General features: G+C 39.8%; 1 protein-coding gene across 1 annotated transcript in view; it reads right to left on the reverse strand.

Annotated features, from left to right (window-relative positions):
* Positions 1 to 5,176: 5,176 nt before the first annotated feature.
* wnt9a (wingless-type MMTV integration site family, member 9A) overlaps positions 5,177 to 18,324 on the reverse strand; it is a 28,353-nt gene continuing 15,205 nt past the window's right edge. Inside the window, exons 2-4 of the mRNA XM_026910264.3 lie at positions 16,076 to 16,335; positions 14,807 to 15,069; positions 5,177 to 9,709 (exon numbers count right to left, since the gene is read on the reverse strand). Of these exons, the coding sequence (XP_026766065.1) occupies positions 9,242 to 9,709; positions 14,807 to 15,069; positions 16,076 to 16,335 (991 nt within the window). The 3' untranslated portion in view covers positions 5,177 to 9,241. The remainder of the gene's footprint in view (positions 9,710 to 14,806; positions 15,070 to 16,075; positions 16,336 to 18,324) is intronic.

Below are 18,324 nucleotides of genomic sequence, written 5' to 3' on the forward strand. Positions count from 1 at the left end.
TGGGACCACCGATATTCAGCAGTAATGAAGAAACCACATGTTGTGTTTGTTATTTATAGAGTAATGTGTTTATTTATTATTATTATTATTATTATGTTCTTCCTGAAGGAAAACTTTGACCTGGGTTGCTGTATATGACCTATAAATAATTTTTTGTATATGCTTTATAGAGTGACAGATTCTATTGATGGGTAAATAAAAATACAGAACAGACATACGTGTAGTTTGAGCCTTGAGCCTTGGATGAGCCTTGTCCCAAATAAGTTCTTTTACCAACATTTGACTCAAATCAGACACGATAAAATGGCTTTCAGATCAGTCCATCTAAAATGACTCGTTCCCCCTTTACCCTCGTTCTCTGTGCCGTATTTGTGTTGGTGTTGATTTTTTGCCACAGTTTACGCAGCACTTCCCTCCACCTGCCTTGCTTATTTTATTCCCTGTTTTTTGAATCCTCCTGAGCTCACTTGTTTTTCCAGGTTGTGAGGGACGAGTGGGAGCGAGCGCAGGTACTTAACAGCAATTACAACCAGCTGTAGAGGAACAGCTCTCCATTCGGTCTCATCACTCTTTCCAAATGGGTTTTTACCACCCGAAAGAGAGCTGGGAGTCGCGGTGTAACGATGTGATAAATATGCAGTAGGACAATCACCCAACCCAGTAACACAGGTTTCAGTCTATCTATCTATCTATCTATCTATCTATCTATCTATCTATCTATTTATCTATCTATCTATGCAGAATATTGCTTCAAGTCGCCTCGTGAAGGAGGATCGCTTACGAGCGCAAAGAAAATTTGCCAGTTTATTTCAACATAAAGGAATGCAGGAACTTGTAAAATAACTCACTTCTGATAGTTTTGCTACAAGCTCATCTAGCTTGGACATTTGTAGCCCTTTGAAGCAAGAGTCAATTAAGAAGAGGATGGAACTATGGTATCTTCAAATACTTCGGATTATTATTACTTGTCACACTGTACGAGCAAAAAAGTGACGTGCAAAAAGCTCCGAAACCCCAATTTTGATTTTCGGGGCACTGATTCAGGACGTGAATGCGTGTGTGTGTTAAGAATCCGAGCAGACGGGACAGATGAGGACACACTCTGTAGGCGATGGAGGCAGTGGTGAGGTCTGGGAACAGGGGGCCTCTGGAGGATCATTTGACGACGGTAGTGGCTCAGCGTGTGCCAGAATGAAAAGGAGACGTCTCAGAGTTCAGGGGTACAGAGGACCGTATTCACATTGTCAGGACAGCATGACCACATCTGAACTAACATCTCATATTAAACACTTTACGTTTAAGCTGTTTAAAGTGGGACATTTAAACCTTAAATACTAACACTTGTGTGTGTGTGTGTGTGTGTGTGTGTGTGTGTGTGAATGTTATATTAGTTGTGTATTAGTGCTGTGTTCAGCGTGTGGTGGTTTGGGTTTAACTCTGAGACAGATTATCTCACCTCCACAGGAAACACGCTTTTATTTTATTAATACTGTTTTGTTTTTTTTAATCTTTACGCGGCCGCTTCCTGTTCGCTAGCAGCTGTGAAAACGTTGCTGCATTACACATTACACCACTCTGTACTCACTCGAGACAGGGTCACGGCGAAACGGTGAACCCCGTTGTTAAAATGTTACGCGCTTACACGCAGAACAGACAGAAAGACGTTAAACAGAGTGTTTAAAAAGTGTAACTAGAAGTGATTAGTGTCAGTGTGTATTTTTTCTTTCTCTTTCTCTATTTTTTTCTTTCTCTTCTCTTCCGAGCAGCGTGGGCGTCACAAATCGTGAACAATAAAGTTGCTGGAAAACGGTTAGCTCAATAACTGTGACCGTGCCAGCGTTTGTTCTGTGTTGTTACCCTGCTTTATGTTTTTTTTTTTTTTTTCCCCGAATCGATTTTTCCTTGAGTTTATTCACCACTCAGGAATGGACCAGTTACAGATGAATATCGTAATCTGCATTGCTCCAGCTTTCCAAATCAGGTAGTCGACGTACACTGTCTGGTAGGCCATCTTTGTATCTGGGGGAAAAACAAACAGAGCTTAAGTATCTTTTTCAACATGGCATTGATGCCTCTGCCAAATGGTGTTTCTTTCATCATTATAGTGTTTTCAGGTGCTTCAGATTCTTTATGTAGTCTGCTCTCAATGTGTTCTCTAATTATTTCCATCCTAAAATTGGTTATGCCTGAAGAAAGCGCTGCTTTTACTTGCTCTTTGTGAATACTTCATGGCTGTGGTGCTGTTCCCTCATCATCATTGCATCACTGTAGTCACTAGTCTGTGAAATATCCAACTCAACATGTTCTTCCAGAGCATTTAAAACTTTATTTTCCACTGATTTTTGTAAAAGTAATGATCGCACAATCCTACAATTAATCCTGTACTCAAGCTTTTCTTTCTTAATGGAGTTTCATTCTTGCATTATTTGAATAAATTAGTGAAAGTGTTGCTGATCCGTTGTACGATCTCTGAAGCCGGATATTTAACAAACTACCTAAAAATGTCATCATCATCAGGTAAGTTTGAGTAAGAAACGGCTAAGCGGAATAGTTAACTCGCCATCACACAAGTTCAGTTTCATTAAGTATAGTACAGTCGTTTTGAAGCTAATCCTAGCACTATTACTCCTACCTGCTTTATAGATTTGTAGTTGATGTGGCAAATGTGAAGCTTGCTTAAGTTAAGCCAGTTAAAATCGAGAACACGATATTGAAACTTCATGGTGGAAGTCCACCATGATTTAGGAAGATATAGTCTAGTTGTTCAGGATTATAAATTGATAGTTCTGAGCACCTGGACTACCGGTTTGTCCACCCCTGTACACCGTACTTCTAGCTGTATCTGTACGCCAGTCATCTCACGTGGGAGACCTGAAGAACCCATGAAACCTCCAATATTCCAGCGTGAAGGATCTCATGCCAAGGTAAAAATAGTGGTTATAGTCTTTCAGTAACATTAGCTAGCATTAGTGTAGCTGTGTTCACTGTATCTACGTACCTGATGTTTAACAGCATTCTGACTCATGAAGGTGCCAAGGAGACGACATGAGGAAAAACCTTCAGAGGAGCCAGTCTCAAAATGTGGACATTTCCCAGTCAGTAGATGAAGTTATGGTTATTCTCATTTGACATGAATTCAGCATTAAGCCACAAGGGAAAAAAAGGTGGAACAAAGCATGCTGGGAAAACTCTGGCCATGATGGTAAAGTATCAACAATAAATAAAAACTGGACCAAGCAAGGTTTTAAGCTCCTTCCAGTTTCCAGTTCAAGCTCTTCCAGCTTCCTCATGTTACTATTATTATTATTATTATTATTATTATTTGTTTTTTCCCAATGGTTAGCCATGTTAGGTGGATCTTTATATTTTATATTTTATATTTGAGTGTAATAATTGTGAAATGTGACCAGTCTGTTCCACACACATCTGTCAGAGGGCCTGAACCTCCATCTCTGAGTGTGTACAGGGATTTGCCGTCATGTTTTGGCAAAACCACACGACCTCTGAGTCAACACACACACACACACACACACACTGACGTACACACACATACACAGACACACATTCTTGGACTACTGCATCAGCCTAATAATGAAAATAATAATAATAATGTCCAATAACAGGAAGGTTATTATATTTTAAAGCCAGTTTTTCCTCCATTTCAACCCTGTGAACCATGAGCTCTGTTCACTCCTCAGCACTGTGCTGTCTAACAGTCCCAAAGTGTAATCGCCTCTTTACATCGTGCATTACCCATAATGCACTGGGAGAAGCGACTGGGTTTATTAAAATGCCATTCAGATGAGTACATAAAGAAATAAAGTGAAAGCAATGTTATGTAGAACACAGATCTACAGGTCAGATGTGTTTAGTGTCACTGTGTCCTATGTCAGTGTCCTGATTTATTTTATACACTAGCTGCTAAATAGCCCGTTAGCTAGCTACTCTATAATCTACAGTAGCACAAGTTATAGTGCTTTGTCTGTCTTTATACGCCACCCTGATCCACACCTGTTTTGGGATTTGGGATGTAGCCTAAACACTGATTCGTGGATCTTCAGCGTTTATTCTGGAGTAAAATTTCCGCCTTTCTGTTATATTTAGAATGTCTCCTCGGATGTAACACATCTCTGATCTAACACAGCTGTTTCCTACTTTTAACTAACCTGTGGTACAAAACAGGAAGATTGAAATGACAGACAAACACTTCCTTTTGCTCTTTTCCTCCGTTTTGGATTGTATTTTGCTTTGCAGTCGCGTGAGATGTTGAGGAAAGAAACATGAGAATGCAGGAAATGACAAACCCTTCTGATGCCGCTGTGAAATTCCATCCCATAATGCCTGCAGGTTAACCTGTGTGTTACCTGCTTATATTAATTCGGATCAGGGTGGTGTTGGATCTGAAGCCTCTCTCAGGAACGCTGGGAATACACCCCGAATGGGATCATACGCTAATTCACACCTAGGGGCAATTTTATCTCGGCCAATCCACCTACCTGAATGTTTCTGGGAGGCTGTACCACCGTGCCGCCCACCTGTGTATATAGATAACCTAATATGGGTATCCAATCTCACTTCTCCTAATCCTGTCCCCTATCAAGTCCTCTTAGTCCTGTGTTTTTTTTTCTCTGATCCGATTCTCATCTCTGATTCTGTCTCAAATCCAGTGCGTTTCCATATCTCAGATCCTTGTCCAGTTCTTGTCTTTGTCTCTGTTTTAGCTACAGATCCTGTCTCTTCCCCTGGTCCAATCTGTCTTTGTCCTCAATCCTGGTCCAGTTTGTGTCTCTGCCCCTGGTCTAATCTGTCTTTGTCCTCAATCTTGGTCCAATTTGTGTCTCTGGTCTAATCCCAGTCTCTGTCCTTTTTTTAAATCTCTGTTTTTAGTCCTAGTCTTTCTCTGTCCTTGATCCAATCTTTGTCCCCAAATGGTCCAGTCTCCGTCTCTCGTGTTTGCTAGTGAAGATTAATATACTGCTAGTTGTTGCTATGGCAACTGTAAAGTGAAAAAGCTTAAGGAAAAAGAATGAAAGGAGAAGAATGATGTATTATCTGAACTTTGGGTTATTATCTGGGTTTTTTTCAATCCTGCATCTGTTTTTTGGCTAAAAAAAAAAGTTTTTAAGGTGGAATAAAAGCCATCACATCAGGGAAAGTTCTTTAAAAATCCATTTAATATTTTCAGATTTTCTTGCCTTTGTTATACAAAGATGTTAAATAACTTAAATACATTCTTACCAGTCACGCATGATCAGTTTATACCTACAGGCTATACACATGAGGTAGAGGGAAATCATCTGAGCATCCCATAATAAGACACGACAGAGTGGATAGTGAAACACACCACTGCCCCAGAGAGACAGTTTACTGGGAAAACAAAGCTGTGGCATTGCACTAATCACTGAACACAAACTGAGAGAACAGCACAGTGACTGGACCCCTCTGAGCTAGGGCACGTATCTAGGGGACTAGCTAAGTGCACTAACAAGTGCTGATTTCTCTCCATCACTTATTAACCGATGTTTCTACTTAAACAAACTTAAACAAACATGTTTTGCTAATATCAGTCTCATTGGCTGAGAGAGAGAGGCACTTTAGCAATGCTAGCAGCCAAAGAGAACGACAGATTATAATTTTTGTTAACTGATGGAATAAAAACACTTATTTGTACTGGACTGAGACGGTTTAAATCTACAGTTAATCTTTAAGATTAATGCTATACAGCTAAATCTGCTACATGGGTAGAAATGTGAACGCATGCATGATTACTAAACTTGTATTTGTTATTTATTCGGTCCCCTATATGATATGTCCCTATAGCGGTGATACACACCTAAGGGGTCCAATCACTGTTCACAGCACAGTTATCATCATTTAATGGCATTATGCTGATTTATCGAACGCTGAATTTAAACACACACACACACACATACACACATACACACACACACGGCTTCCCCAAAAATAAGAAAGAAAAAACCCACCAAAACCACCCATAATAGGTACAAAAGACGCGATACAAAATTTCATCTGTACAAAATGTACACATGCTCATAAAATATTTCAAAAATAATTTATAATTCGTCTTTAAATTTTCCCTACAAAATAGAGTTTCTTTACAGATTAAAAATTGAAAGACATGAAACACAACGTTAGCATCACGCTAATCACGTGTTTTGTTGCTGATAAAATGAAACGCGGCTGCTGCTTTATCCTGGAGGGAAAGTGCCTAGCGGCTGTGCTAATTAGCAACATTAGTCATTTTTTTTCAATGTTTGTGAATGTGTGTGTGTGTGTGTGTGTGTGTGCAGGAGGCCATTTAGCGAATGCTAACGTGTGTTTTGTGCAGCTGTGGTGTAGAGGAATGCACACCAACGTCCTCCAGTTTGCGATTATGGTTTGCATGTAGCGTGTGAGGTTGGCTTTAATTAGCATGCGTCCTCCTCGCAAAACTGTCTGGAATTCAGCTCAAAAATGATGTGACACACACACACACACACACACACACACCCAGAAAGTCAGAACACATCTAATTTTTTCCCCCTGGAATCTAAAACTTTTCATTTAACCAAGATTCATGAGCAAACTCAAAGCTATCATGGCTATGTTTTAGCGCTTTTACTTATAAGCCACCGTCAAGTTTGCTTATGAATCTCATACGAATAAACAGACGCTAAGCTAATGCAACTATGCTACTGTGAACTAGCATATCAGTTAAAACAGCAATGAAAGAAAACAACAGAAAAATCGGAGAGGGAAAAAGAAAGTGTGTGCACGGTAAGTCATGCTAGCAAAGCTACATTATTTTTGATTTTTTTTTTTTTTTTTGGCTAAAAAAATGTGTGTGTGTGGCTAACACACATCAGCCACACTAGCCTAGCGTAGCCACGTTATTAGCGATTTCTCTCTTCTGAATGTTAGTTTCGCAGTGGAATCTCCGCGCATGTGCCTCACCCACCCTCGGCTTTACACCACAGGAACATAACCGTAAACTATTTACAACTTTATTTAGCCAGATATACGTTCATAAATACACATCCTTAAATACTGGGAAAGCTTCAGTGCGCTAACTGTGCTGTTTCGCTAATTGGGGTCTCTCATTCAGTAGTTCAATCATACTGAAACAAAAAAATAAAAAATAATAATTAAAAATATGTGATATATATATATATATATATATATATAGTTGTGTGAGCGCACGCAGTTTGTCATAGGCAGTTCTATATAAAGCATTTACAGTATATTTACATCGTATAGAATTCTGACTTGTCAAAAATATCAATGTGTGCAGCCACTGCATTATCAGGGTGTGTGTGTGTGTGTGTGGATCTGACGTTTAGATCTTTAACGGAATTTTCACAACTCATTACTAACACGTAGCTAATAAACTGATTTACTAGGCATGTGTCACTAATAGGTTTGATCTTATACTAAATGTATTTGGAATCTGTTTCATGTCGTTTCTACGATTACATTTAGCTAGCTAACACAACACATTTGCTAGCTAGGGCTAGCTAGTTAGTTAGCTAGCTGTATTATATAGCTAAATTTAATTTGGCACATGCCTAAACGGTACATGTTCAGCAAGTTATAAATGTACATTTTTTTCCTTTTTAAAAGATGTCAGTAGGAGATTTTGTTAAAAGACACATTTTTTCATGTTACCAATAAAGGTTTCGTCCCAAACGCTAGTGTTCTTGCTAAAGACTTCGTCCCAAACGCTAGTGTTCTTGCTAAAGACTTCGTCCCAAACACTAGTGTTCTTTTGAAGACGCTAGCGTTCTTTTGCCTTCAAAACGGCCATTTTGAAGCTCTGTCCCAAACACTGGAACATTCACATTCAGGTGAGTAATATATTCAAATACATCGTGGTTATGACTTTAGAGTTAGCTGTATCTGCTAAGTGTATTATTATAATCATCATTATCTTTTTTAAACTTTATTTCCAACACATCTGAGGGAAATGATGTTCCTGACGATCTTGTTTCTGCAGCTAATTGCTAGCTAGCTAAATCATCCTCAGTCATTAGCTATTAGCTCGTCATCGTCATTACATTGGAATATAAATGAAACCAACGCCCGTGTTCGTTTAGCGCACGCTAGCGTTTGGGACATAGCTTTCTGTGTCGGGGGTCGGAAGCGCCGTCTATTCAGGCTCTCGTGAAAACTGTCAGATTGCTTCCAGAGCAACGAGTCTGCAGTGAATTCGTTACGATGGATCACGTGATTAGTGGTTTTACAGAAGATTCCCTGAATAGTAATCATTGCTAAGTTAAAAAAACATTTTAAAGTGATTATTTTGGACAGAAATTAAACGTCCCCAGTGTCACTGTTACCCCAAATGTAGTCAGTCAGCTGAGATGTGTTCGGTGTGTTAACTTTTTTTGTAGTTTTCTAAAGTGACGATGATTGATGATGCTAACAACTGTTAGAGGCTTATAGCTACCTGGTTAACAGTGCAGGCTGGCTGACTACATTTAGTGTAAGGGGAACTTGTACATTTAATTTTTGAAGATATAAAAGTTTATATCACGTCAACATAGAAAAGAAGAAGGAAATATGATATGGGAATTTATAAAATTTATAAAATTTATAATTTGTCCCCTGAAGCAATGTCACGTTTCTGCTTTGGTTCTAAAGGGCCTTGTCAAAAGAAATCTAAGAAATTCGAAGTGAACAAGAGCACACTGGTGTGCTTAGTGGTTATTATTATTATTTTTTTTCTTTTTACATATTTGTGATAAGTGGTGTGAATATATATCTATATATTTATATATAAAATAATTATAATACAATTTAACCTATGTACATGGTGCATATACACACTGTAGTGTGGGTGAAGAAGGTATGTGCTTCTCGAACAAATCTCACACCCCTGTCGTTATTGTTTCTTATTTTATAATGCTAGCATGCAAACACACACACACACACACACACATACACACATACATACACACATATATGTTCTCATGAAGTATGAGATTGTGGACCACCTTTTCTCTCCTGGTTAATTTTCTGAAGGTTTCCGGAGCGTCGAAGGAAAAAAGTCCCTGCAAATTATTTTCTCCAAAAATGTTAAAATCCCTCCATTCGAGTCAGAAGAGAGAAATTATTGTTTTTTTTTTTCTTTCTTTTTTGGTCCCAAAGTGTACGACCGTCCGTCACTTTTCCAGTCAGGCTCAGAAACCCTCGTTGTCCATGTAGTATTGTTGATGGAGTATTGTTTTTATTTTTTATTTTTTTACCCCTTGCAAGTATACACTTCCTCTTTTTGCGTGCACTGCTTGCACTCAACGTAGCAGCACCAGCGCACCTGGCATTGGCACGGCCGGGTCAGCACGCGGCTCTGTGTGTTATGGCCACGCCCACAGCAGATGGCGTCGCAGTTCTTGTCCTTGTGGCACTTCCGTGCTGCCGTCCCTGCCGAGTACATGCTGGCCTGGCAGAAGTTGGGCGAGTCCTCGATGTGTAGCAGGTCAGAGGTGCGTGAGAAAGGCTCGGCTCGGGTGCGAGGTGGTGTGTGGGGCAGCTCGCCCTCACCTTTCGCCTGGTTGGTGGCGCTGGCTACCTTGAGTGCGGTCTCGTAGCGCTGCTTCAGCACCATGCCGATTTTGTGGAACGGCGCCAGCTGACGCCAACACGTCTGCACCGTGCACGAGCCTGACACGCCGTGGCACTTACAGGTCGTATCCACGCCAGCCTTAATGACCTGTGCAGGAAAAGAAGAACATATTTTAGGAGAAAAACAGAATAATTTACTGTTAATTGTAAAATTAAGATGACACGGAGCCGCAATTTCAGTGACATTTGAATAGAGATTTTCTCAATTCCGTGCAGATGAGGTACGATGCAGTAAAGCAACAAATCCAAAACTTTAGTTACTACCTGCAATTAGTTCCCATTTACTATTTAAAAAAAACTTACAACCATGGTTTCATCTTGCCATATGCAACCTCTCATTAAATGTGTATAAGGACATTACGAAATAAAAATAATGCTGAGAAGGAAGTAGCGGAGATCATTGGTGCCTCTACTAGTAGCTACAACAGTTAGCTTACTTTACTAATCTCAAAAGCAACGAGAATGAAGATATTAAGAAACCGAGCACATGACTCAAAAATCAAACAACCGATTTTTGCACTTAGTGCATTGTTTAACTAGTTAACTTTAGAAGATATATATATATATATATATAGCTACTACCATTTCTTATCAAGGGAAAAAAAACCCGCAAAACAAGCGACGACAATAGTGATCACTACACACCCGCTAGAGATAAACTACAAGCAACGCAAGTGTCTTGTCACCTGCTAGTGTGAATACAGGGTTAGTAAGCTTTTAAATATGCACCATATAACAATCAAAATTAAAAGTACTCTCACAAGAACACACACCGACATTCACACACCGACATGCACACACCGACATGCACACCCTACCCGCCTGCTAGCTACGCTGCCAAAGAGAACTTTTAGGCTGTGATGGAAAAAAACTTGACTGAATCTAATATCTGAGCCATTCTGGTGTTAAAACTGGATTAAAAACTATTTCTAAAGCAAACGAGCTAGCTTTGATGATTTTTTGTGAGCACTTGTCAGATTTAATGATGATGATGATGATGATGATGATATAAAGCTGAGCATTCGGGGTGGAGAACATTACTGCATTCTTACTTAATTACACCAATTACCGCATTCTTCTAAGCTGCTTCAGTAGCTTAGAAGAATGCGATCTGTACATGCAGCTCAGCACCGTAAAGGGTATTTTTTGTTTAAAACCCAGTAAGATGGAACTCAGCTAATAGTTAGATATCGCTAGAAGTATTCATACTGTGAGGCGTACAGCGGAATAACGGGATGGCCGGGGTGGGCGGGTGCTCAGATAAATAACACGCAAAGTAGCACAAAAATAAGTATTTAAATTACTTTATCATAGAAACTTTTTTTTTAAATTGTAGTTTATTTTATTAGCCAGTTAATAACAGAAATTCAAGCCCTTGGCCAGTTTTATATACAGTTCTGTGCAAAAGTCTTAGGCACATGCAACGAAATGCTGTAGGGCAAAGACGCCTTCAAAAATAATGAAATTAAATGTTTCTACATTAAAAAATCCTATAAAGAGCAGTAAACAGTAATAAATGAAACAAAGTCAGTATTTAATGTGACGATCCTTCACTTTAAATAAATAAAGCAGTATCTGAGGTGCAGTGTGTGCAGTTTTATAAGGAAATGAGCTGGAAGTGTTACTGAGCATCTTGCAGAAGCAGCCACAGTTCTTCTGGAGACTTTGACTGTCGACTCGCTTCTTATTTCTGCAGCGAAACCCAGCAGCCTTCATTATGTTTTTATCTGAAAAGTGTCTCTTATGGAATCTGCTGCTTTCTTTACTGACAAACAAACATTTTTCTGTAACATTTCATTTTGTGCTGGAAAACTAATGTTTGGAATCTAAAATGTTTTTGTACTGAATCAATAATTTAGAAATCAGAAAATAAACATCTATAACAAAGTTTGTACTAAAAAAAAAAGGGGGGGGGGGGGGGGCCGTGCCAAGACTTTTGCACAGTACTGTATAGGTATATGTATGTATGTATGTATGTATATATATATATATATATATATATATATATATATATATTTATACATATAAATGCTGCAGTAGTTTAAATATTGACATCGAAGTTTGTTTTTGTTTGGTCGGTGGAGGTTCTCAAGAAACTGTGAAGCAGACCTCATAGAGAAAACGTTTGACTCCGTCTGTATTAAATGACTGATGTCTGGCTTTAACCCTTCGAGCCTTACATTAACGCTTTATGTACTTGTGACAGTAGCATACTTTATTTTATCAAAACTTTACCAATACTTATATTTTACTATTTTAATCGACATCGTTTGCTAAAAATATATTATTTATGGTTTCATTGCTAATATTCAGCAAGCTCTGTCGCTCTGTATTCCGCTGTTTCTCTCTCTCTCTCGCTCTTCTTATTTTCTCTGACTCTCCAATTTTTCAATTCAATTTTATTTGTGTAGCTCTTTTAGCAATGGACATTGTCACAAAGCAGCTTTACAGAACTATATAAACTCAGGATATAAATCGACAAGCGACAGTGGCGAGGAAAAACCCCTGAGATGATATGAGGAAGAAACCTATATTTTCTATTCACTTTGCAACTTATTTGATGAATAAAAGTACGAGTTTTCATGGGAAATATGAAATTTCCTGAGTGATTTCAAACTATATGAAACACATCACTGTAACTCTGGACATCTCCATAGTTGCTTTAAAAAGCCCTGCCTCAAGACAACCTGTTGTAAAAGCTCTTAATGTCTTATATGCTCTTATATGTGGGGGCTTTTTGGTCCCTTTGCAATTTCAACACTCTTTCAGAACATTTACAGATTCATTAGCGCCGTTGTAATTGGTTTGATTTCTCTGGTGAACTGCCAGCTGCTGGTAAATCCATATCTCCGTACTCATATTAGTTTAAATTATTAATGCTTAATAGGAGTGTAAGTACTAAGACAAAATTGGTTTCTTCCTTCATGGAAAACTTGAATAATAATGTGAGTTTTAAACTAGTTTTTTAAATTTTTTTATTGGATAATTGTCACTGAGGTATTTTTCCAACATGGCATCTAATTGTCTGTGGTTTGATGCGCCAGAGTGAAAATAATTACACATCTAAAGCTTTGTCCACACCTATCGTTACATTTCCTTTTTTAAAAAAAATCACATTTTCTCCATCCACCTCATTGAAAATCTCCATCCTCAGTATTTCAGTGCATTGGCTATGTCTAAAAGTATTAAAAGTAATACATAGTGAATGATGTATGTTTTAGCTGTTTTCAATGATTTGAAGTGTTACAGTGTGCTTTCTAAAATCCTGGTCAAGACCTGCGATACAGAACAATATAGTGACAATAAACAGTAAAGTGCAGTAAATTATTAAAGTTGTTGTAGCATTGAAACGTCACATCGGTCCCTGCGTGTTAGCTAGTGAGCCGGAGTGCAGTGTGTGTTCTGGTTTCCCACAGCAAGAATGTACGCTCGGGTCTGGGGGAAACGGGACGACGGAAACCACAAGGTGTGTTTCAACATTTTCGTGAGAACATGAACTTTTAAGACAAACACTGGGGAGAAGGTGCTTCTTCTGCATGTGTGTGTGTGTGTGAGGTGGATTTGGAAAAGCTGCACATGCAGCACAATGGAAAGCGAAATGTGAACCGTCAGCGTGAAGACTCGAGGGGAAAGCGAGGCCAGCACATTCCACGCTTCTCGCTCCATATGGGATCTGACCCCAAACATGGCGGGGAAAAAGAAAAAAGAAAAACAGAATGGCGCTGTAAATCTTTTATCTCCGAGCTGGATGGACGGATGGTGGAGGAATGGTAGAGAAACGAGTGTGGGGTGAGCTCCCTCAGCCAGACTGTGGTAATTTATGCTCATACTTAAACAAAAATGGCAACAATATGAGCAAGTCTAAACACACACACAGTGCCAGGCCTGCAGTTTATTTTGGCTACGCATCACACACACACACGCTCTTTGTTACACACCGGTGGTCCATTACACACTTTAATAAATTGCTGAATTAAACACTCGATTAAATTAATTTTAAGCTTGCCAGTGTTCAAGCCACTGCAGGAATTTAACATGCTGATTGTTGACCTTGTGCACGATTTAAAACTGAAATCGTGCACATTAGTATTCGGACCTCAGACGTAACTACAGGCTTAAGCGCTAGTCACAAAACAGAGGTGTATCTCAGTTACATGCAAATCTGAGCTTGAACCTTTTTTCTTGTGTGATATCGGCTCACGTGAGGAGCAGCATTAACCCCAGTGCCACTGTCTGACAGTATTATGTAACCACAAATGTTAAACTTAACCAAACTTGGAGTTATCCATGTGATAATTCATTTTCTCATTCATATATCATCATCTTAGTGTTTTTATTATTCCGTTTTAAATAGTCTCTTATTTTTATGTTACACTGTATTACATTTGACAACAATGAGTGGAAAAAAAACGCTATTTCCTTCTCCAGTCTGCATTTTCTATCCCCGATTTTTTTTTTCAGATTTAAAGGTGTTCGTGTTTAAAGGCAGCGGTGTAGATGCTACTGAAAAACACCATCTCGGACGCTTCTAGAAGATCAGGTGACCTCGTAGGTGTGAACTATACGCGGGTGATTTTAAACATCAGAACGTGGAGCTCAGAAAATCCACTTAAGCAGCCGTGTAACCCGACTCTGAATACCAGGAACTTTCCCCACATAAATGTACTGATGCCGACTGACTACAGCCCTGTGTACGTGACTATCTAGTGCCTAGACATTTGAGGCATGGAGAGAGAAAAGGGGGAGTTTTCTTTTAAAGTTTGTCTGTATTTGTGTCCTTGACAGAACTGAACAGCAGCAAGTCTTTCGGTAATATTTCAGCTTCCTGCTTGTTTTTGTCTTAACTTTCTTTTTAAGTCTGCCTGTTATGCATAAGTGCAAGGTGCCAGATCACTGTGTGGTACTTCATGTCATTAAGTCGTCTAAACAGAACATTTTTCACAGCTGCCCTTTTTACAACCAAAAATCTCCAAAGTCAACATTACAAGCCTAATTTTCAGCTGTGGTATAGCAACATTCTTGCTAAGTGCGTCAGAAATCATCTGAGCGATCATGCTTTCAACACAGACATGATGTATTGACTGGTAAATGTGACGCCTGGTGAATTTGCTGGAAGTGTGCCTAGCGAGGTGCTGAGAGGCAAGGCTGAATTTCACAGGTAAAGTCTGATGACGTCCACACCCACCTTCATGCCAACATGGCTGTTGTGCATGTCGACGCGTGCGCGCAGGTCTTTGTTGGACCTCTTGCCCAGGAAGTCCTTGACAAACTTGTTGCTGTATTTCAGGTTGTCCCCGCAGCCCCCCCACTGCCAGGCCTTTCGGTTCTCCAGGTCAGGAGCCTCGTCACAGGTGCAGCGTTCCATCCGTCCCGCGCTGCACGCTTTAGCCATGGCGTGGGTCAAACCAGCTGAGGAGATCGCGTAGAGAAACGCTGTCTCTTTAAAACCTGCACACACACACACACACACACACACCTGCCGTCAGGTTCTGTTGGGATTGTTTATACTGATCAGCACTAAAATCAGAAAATAGACTAGAATTTTTAAAATAATTTTATAATTAACATGATCAAGATTTATTTTGAAATGGAATTCTGATTTTACTTTTTACTTCAAACTTTTCATGGACATGTTGGTGTATTTTCACTTTGGTTAACAGTTTCCTACGTTACCTACAATGGCATTTGACTACCTGCTGGTAGTATTGCAGTGGGATTTAGCCCTTGATTCATCTCGACCTAAAAAGCATGATGCAGCAGCTCTTTATTCTGTCCTGCTCTCACTTTTAAATCTGTACATTCTGCTCAAACATATCAGCTTCCGAAGCTAACTAGCCTAGCCGGGAATTTGCCATGACTCAGCGTTGTATAGCTGCATTACATTCTGGTACAGCATTTGTTCCAATGTCTCCACTGCTTCTACACTGGATTTCTCATTAACATATAAAGCTGAATGTTGCTGGATAATAGTGAGTGAGAAAAGAAGTTTTATTGTTAGGAGCTAACAGTGAAACCCGAATGTTATCTCCTATTAAACTCCACTGTAACTGCTCAAGCAATAACAATGACCCCCTGTGACAACATGCGACACACAATCACTAACTTCTCACAAGAATAACAAAAATACAGCAACAACCAACAAATTAGCACCAGAATCACTAAATATGTCGCAAACATTCCACATTTGATGTGTTTCAAATGCTTATTTACAGACTTTTAAGCAACCATTTGCCTGGTGGGTGGAGCCAATATTTCTGGAAACTAGAAACAGCGACAAAGAAAATTGGGACCTGCAAACTAGATAAAATGGAAAATAGGCAAATCTAGTGAGGAAAATAGAAACACAAGAAACAGTGGATCATAAAAACAAGAAACAAGAAAACTAAGGACATTGGAAATGATCTGCCTTATAGCTTTCAGCCAATCAGAAACCAGCAAAAGACTGGACACTCACCTCTTTTTAAGATGTTTGCTCTGTAGCGCCCCTCTAGGGTGCAGTTCCACCTCTCGAAGCGGAACTGATACTGACACTCGAGTGCGCTGAGGCTGATGGCCTCCATGAGCGTCTCGGCCACGCCCGGGTCTCGTCTGCACATCCTGCGCTGCTTCTTCTCCAGTTTGAGCCGGTCGCAGAGTTTGTAGTGTGCCCTCGCTGGTCCGTCCTCGGGCTGGAAGCTCAGAGGTAGGATGGACAGGGGCTCATTCCCCGTCAGCCTGAAAACCAAAAGGAAAAAAAAAGTTATTCTATTACTGTAAAGTGTTCGAATCATCCGTCAGGTGTGGCTGTGTCCCAAAACCACTATATAGGACATTGACTGTGTTCCAGTGCATTATGGGTAATCTGTAATTGTGACATTGTTTAGACAATAAGCTGTCTCATCCAGACAGGAACACATGTACACTTTTTATTGCGTGTATTTACCGTGTGTAATTATCGTCTGTCCTGCTCTCAGCCAATCAGAGCACTGCAATAGAGTGTGAGAAGTGTAATTGTTAGATTAACACACACAGTGCGATGGTGTGTTGAGCTGAATAGCCGTGAGCGCGCCCTGTTCAAACATGTTGTAGGAATCCATGTGTGAGAAAACACCAAGCATTAATACACCTCTTTACACTTATTCACCTGCAGGAATGTAGTCTGTACTATTTACACACACACACACACACACACACACAAACCTACACACTCAAGAACAAGTGAGAGTCACACTAACACATAGGAATCATTTAAATTATTCCTGTGAGAAGCTAGCGGTTGTATGATGCGCTGCTTTAAATGGGGAGGTGTTGTTATTGTTAGCGCAGATATAATGGAGTTTAATAGGATAAAGAATTTAAATTATCTCAAATATAACTCTACATTCACACTGGCAAGTGACAAGTCACACATGCCACATGTAGTTTGTCTCTCATGGGTAAGCAAGCTCACTGTTCTAGCTACGTGCACTCACTAGAAGCACCAACGATCTCTGCTACATCCTTCCAAGCATTATTTTTTGTTTGTAATGTCTCTATACTGTACTAAATACTAACTCAGTGTCACCTTACTTATAGTTAGTTACTGAAATGTCAGATGACGCACGCCGTAGGTCAGTGTTTTGCACGTATGTAGAATGTGAACGATCATCTCTCGCTTTGTCATGTTCTGTTGCGTCAAAAACTTTAAACACGTGGCTTGCACAAAGCTAAACTGGAGGCTATATGCTTCTGTTACTTGTTCGCTAAATTAGCCTTGTAGCTGAAATGCAAAACTGAAGAAGACTATCTTAACGTCTTCACACACAGAACGTGTCTTGGGGTAAGGGGGACACTGTGGACGTCCTGTGTACAGAAACCAGTCCTCGGACAAATGCAGTCCCTTCTGATTTTCCCCTTAGAAAGAGGGAAGGACAATTCTAGCACGATTACACACACACACACACACACACAGAGAGAGAGAGCGGGCGATGCCCTAACACCTCTCGGTGTCAGTTTATTTTAGAGCGAGCGTCAATAAAACCCTGACCGGCATTCTGAGGTTTTCCAGACCAGCCTGACTTCAACAACACGCCTCTCGCTCATTATGTGTAATTCTGGGTCAATTTTACACGTCCAACACACAGCTGTGTGGATAAACCAGTTTATGGGAATCTCTCTCTCTCTTTCTCTCTCTCTCTCTCACACACACACACACACACACACACACACACACATACACACAGGGTTTTACACAGCCTAGTGTATCCTCTTAAATCTGGCACTCCGGTCTGCGAGTATAGAAGCAACACTAGAAATGCTGTTTTTTTTTATCAGTGATAAAAAGTGAATTTTCCATCATTTTTCACTAATAGCAGTCCAGGCCAATGTGTTCTGATTGGCTGAGAGCAGGTCAGTGTGTTCTGATTGGCTGAGAGCTATAGTGAGCATAAAACTGTCTTAATATCTGTCTTTAAGAGAACTAGTTTCCAGTTTTCTGTTTTCTTGTTTTTCTGTTTCAAGAGTTTCTTAGTTGGAGACGTCTCTTATTTTCCATTGTCCCTTTTTACAGGTCTTTAGTTTCTTTTCTTACTTTCTTTTTTTAGTCATTTTACTTTCATTGTGTTCCCTAAATTCCAGGGTCCCTAAGTTACAAGTCTCCAGTTTCCTTGTTCCCTTCTTTTAGTAATTTTAGCCTCAGGGTTTTCTTTAGTTTCCTTCTTCCCTAGTTTCCAGGTCCCCACATTC

Source organism: Pangasianodon hypophthalmus, chromosome 4 (genome assembly GCF_027358585.1).
Source record: "Pangasianodon hypophthalmus isolate fPanHyp1 chromosome 4, fPanHyp1.pri, whole genome shotgun sequence".
Lineage (NCBI taxonomy): Eukaryota > Metazoa > Chordata > Actinopteri > Siluriformes > Pangasiidae > Pangasianodon > Pangasianodon hypophthalmus.